Source organism: Olea europaea, chromosome 10, assembly GCF_002742605.1.
Source record: "Olea europaea var. sylvestris chromosome 10, O_europaea_v1, whole genome shotgun sequence".
Lineage (NCBI taxonomy): Eukaryota > Viridiplantae > Streptophyta > Magnoliopsida > Lamiales > Oleaceae > Olea > Olea europaea.
In genome coordinates, this window is record NC_036246.1 from 35907479 (window position 1) to 35912011 (window position 4533).

At 38.3% G+C, this 4533-nt stretch overlaps 1 protein-coding gene across 1 annotated transcript in view; it reads left to right on the plus strand.

Moving 5' to 3' along the window:
* Positions 1-333: 333 nt before the first annotated feature.
* The window catches only part of LOC111402024, a 9033-nt gene continuing 4833 nt past the window's right edge, over positions 334-4533 (plus strand). The window contains exon 1 of the mRNA XM_023030054.1: positions 334-895. Coding sequence (XP_022885822.1) covers positions 542-895 — 354 coding nt within the window. The 5' untranslated portion in view covers positions 334-541. The remainder of the gene's footprint in view (positions 896-4533) is intronic.

Here is a 4533-nt window from a genome sequence, read left to right on the forward strand (position 1 = left end):
AATTTTCAATTTCAATTATTTTTTTTAAAAAAAATTATAGGTAGGTTGATTTGGAGTGTCCTATGAGCCAGATCCTTCCAAAAAGAGTTCAACCCTATAAATGATAGGCCCGGTTGTGCCCTATGAACAGGTGGTTAGGACTAGGTTTGTAGGGATCGAGTTCGCCAAATTGAACTATTTGACATCTCTCTTTCACGCAGATGCAAATAAATTACTTTTCTAAAAAAGTACATAAAATAGAACTCACTATTATAGCGTAGAACCAACAATTTATATGTTTTAAATCACAAAAAAGTGATGGATCCAAATACTTATAAGCATCCCCAAACAAATAATTGCCATAAGTTCGAGCTAGCTTTTGTGGCTATCACAAAACCAAAGAAAAGTTATCCAAGTTCCAAAGGAATAATCTGTTAATATTCCAGGCTTTCTAGTTAAGGTTGCCTTCTGGCTGTTACAGAACTAGAAGTGAAAAACTTTGGGAGGTGAAAACTCAGGTTCTGTTTTAATAATCACCCGCAAACTCAGTCACCAGCCCACCATGATTCATACATTTTCCATCTCATATTTCTGTCCACCCCACCTCCCAAAAACTCTCCCTATTTGCCCTCCCACAATCACCGTCCCTTCTACTGATTTTCTTGCCAATAATCGTACAAGAAAAATCACTTCCAATCAAATAAAGAAATGGGTCCTACAGAGCAGTGATAATCCAACGGCGGTGATTACATCTCCACCTGATGATGTTGCTACTGGAATGGAGTCAGCATCAAGCGTCGTGAGGAAGTTTTATCAGGGAATCAACCGCCGTGATTTGGCTTCTGTGGAGCCACTTATTGCTAATAATTGTGTGTATGAGGACCTTGTCTTCCCTCGACCATTTGTTGGCCGCGAGGTTAGCATTTACTTTTCTAAATTTTAGCATTCTCTAGCGCTCGCTTAATTTTCAGTTGTAGATTGTGTTTGGCTAAGAACTTACTCTTAAGAAAGTTTACCAATCTTAAAAGTAAAAAGATGTTAAGTTTGGATAAGAGCGTACAAGTAGATTTATGTTTCGCAAAACACTTGCATATAAGAGAGTCAGACTCTTGAACGACCATAAAGTGAGGATGATATAGTTATTGTTGGTGAAACTTGTAATATGTGCTCTTAAAATAGAGTCCATGCTCTATGAGTTTTACCTTAGGTTACCACTTACTCATCAAAATATAAAAAATTACTCATTGCTTACCCATATTTAAAAAAAAGTTACCTATCCATCACTAATACCAATTCCATCCGTCCACATGGACAATAAATCGACTTGAACGGATGATGGAATTGGTGTGAGTGATGGATGGGTAACCTTTTTTAAATATGGGTATGCAATGATTTACTTTTTAAATTTGGATGAGCAAATAGTAACCTATGATAAAATTCAGTGATCATTGACTTAATTAACTCGTCAAAATAAGTACCATTTTTTACTTAAAATTAAGAAAAAAGAGTATGTAAATCGAGACGTGCTTGGCTATAAAAGTTTCTGAAAAGTAAGTTTATTTCTAAGAGTGCATTGGCCTGCTTTAATGCTGGCAGTATGAAGAGTCGCGCTGCTAAACAGACATTTTTTCGTCTTCTTCTATAGCATCTAAACCAGGCCAAACACCATCCTTTTAATACATTCTATGAGCTATTGTGGAACGAACCAGGGTGGCTGAAAAGAATTCATGTAGTGGAGTCCAAATTTATTGGAGAAAGACTTAATTTCATGTTGTTGGTTATGAGCTATTGGAGTACATTCAAATGTGTTCGACACAAAAATCTGTTATTAGTAAACACTAGATTGGATATCATATACCAAACTCTGTACTCAAAAGCCTTTTTTCACTTGTTAGTAAATGTTGAAATTAGATTGATAGCCGAACAAGTGCATTAATTCATGTTATTGTGGAAGATAAAAAGATGAAGAATAAGCAGAGATCTCAGTTCACACGAAAAGGCATTGAAAATTAAGATGATTACGATAATTTCTTGAGATTAAAATGATTCGTGTTAATTACTATTGTTTTTGTTTATTTTATAAGTGATAAGTTAGGCCCCAAAAAAATTGGGAGAAGAGGGTATTGTTTCTTCATTTTTGAAAAGGAAGAAAAGATAGTGAAATATTCCTACTTCCAAGCTCATGCAGTGGATTACTATCTTAATTTGTTTTACTCTGAACTTCAGAAGTTTTGTTGTTTAAAAAAAAATTCTGAATATATGAAAATGGTTTTCAAGCATGTTCAATATGGAATATCACCATTGCTAAAGAAACATCAGGGAATTTCACATATGCATAGTAATGTAATCATACTGAAGAATAACTATGTTGAACAGTCCGCTTTGTTCAAGAGACTTGTATGAATGAGATATTTACAATGTGGAATGTCTCGGGAAAAAAAAACCTAGACAGAAGAACTCAAGAAACCTCCTATCTTAAAGTAATTATAATGTATCGGTGTGTCCCTTTACGCGCATTTTCTAATTGTTCCTGTACTCAATTCTCGTCGTGTAAATGGACACAAAGATGCATTATATGGCAGTTGAAGAATATATGAGAATAAGGAGGCAGGTATGATTATGTTAAGGCATGTTGGAATGTAGAAACTGGTGGACAAGAATGTAGAGGCAGATAACATTGCTATGATGTGGGTAAGAAATTATTGGAGTTGAATTCTCGCACTACTTTATCAAAGATGTACCTGAAAATAGTCTTACAATTTAGAGTGCGTGTATCGACAAGTATGCCCTTAGTACATCGGTGAAATGACATGGCCTAAGAGAAATATCTGAGGGTGATGCAGGGAGATTAATAAGTCTGTGAATAACAAGAAGGGATGGGGAGGGAAGAGAAGAAGAATACAAAGGAGGGGAAAAAAACGGCAGCAAGCCAAATCCTTAATTAATCAAATTCATCATCCCAAATAACAATGTAAGATAGGTTTAAATACTGGAAAATAATGCAAACCTAGGGCCAAGCCCAATACAAAAGTCCATAAAATTAAAATAACCTAAATTCCAACTAAAATAATTAAAATTGCTAAAATTAATTAAAATTGGATGTCCTCATCAATTCTCCCGGGGTGGGAGAGAAAACTCGACCCTGTCGAGTGGCAATATCACCATAGGCATCTGTCAATCTCCCAACCATAAGCTGAGCGGCTGGGCAAGCTTCTTCCTGCGTCTGTAGAAATGCGTCAGTGACGGTCTGAACCTGGTGTCCTCGCCAACTCCCCTCGGGTGGACGGGAGGCGATCTGGGCCAAGGAAGATCCTGCTGACTCCGATAAAGCTCTAGCAAATCTGGATCCAAATGCTGTAGTGTCTCCCTGGAGATCCATGCACAATCAGAATCTGGTCGACCAACCCAACGAACAAGGAAGCGCTGAACCTCTCCATCATTAGTGAACACAGTTTCTTCATCTAAAATAGCATCAATTTTATCTGTGTGTGCTGTGAGAGGTGGTAGTGGGTTAGTGGGGGCCAAGGAATTAGGATCAAGGTCCACAAAAGGAGGTAACAGGGGATCATCTGAGGGAATGAAATGGCCTTTATAAGCTACAAGGTCTTCAACATTGAAAGTATGGTGGTAACCAATGTGGGATGGAATGTCGACAATATATGCATTTGGACCAACTTGCTTTAAAATTTTAAAAGGACCAGCACTACGAGCTTGCAATTTGGAGGCGGGTCCATGTAGACGCCGCTCTGGCCTAATGCGAACCATAACGTAATCCCCAACATTAAACTCAATGTGTCGTTTATGTAAATCAGCTTGTAGTTTATAGTTTGCATTACTAGCTTCAAGTTGTTTATTGATCTCAATGTGCAAATCACGGAGGTGTTGTGCAAATGCTTCGGCTGATACTGATACTCTAGCCTGTGGGGACATAGGGATGAGATCTAATGGTTTCCTAGGCTTGTATCCGTGAACGGCTTCAAATGGACTCATACCTAATGAACGATTTACGGAGCTATTATACGCGATTTGAGCGACAGGAAGGATTAAATCCCAATTTCGAAGGTTCTCCCGGACCAGACAACGTAATAAGTCACCAAGACTCCGATTAACAACTTCGGTCTGACCGTCAGTTTGAGGGTGGTAGGCTGTAGAAAATTTCAATTTGGTACCCATCTTATGCCACAAAGTCCTCCAAAAATGGCTAGTGAAGCGAACGTCCCTATCGGACACGATGGTCTTGGGAAGCCCATACAGTTTGACAATCTCATTAAAGAATAACATGGCAACCTTGGACGCATCCGATGTTTTGCTACAGGGGATAAAGTGAGCCATTTTCGAGAAACGATCGACAACCACGAAAATAGAATCATGCTTCTTTGGGGTGCGTGGCAGTCCTAGCACAAAATCCATACTAACGTCTTGCCAAGGACAATTGGGGACGGGGAGAGGAGTGTATAGGCCTGTGTTCTGCTTCTTCTGTTTGGCCAATTGACAAGTGTTACATGTACTAACAATTTTAGCCACATCTCTCTTTAAACTAGGCCAATAGAATTG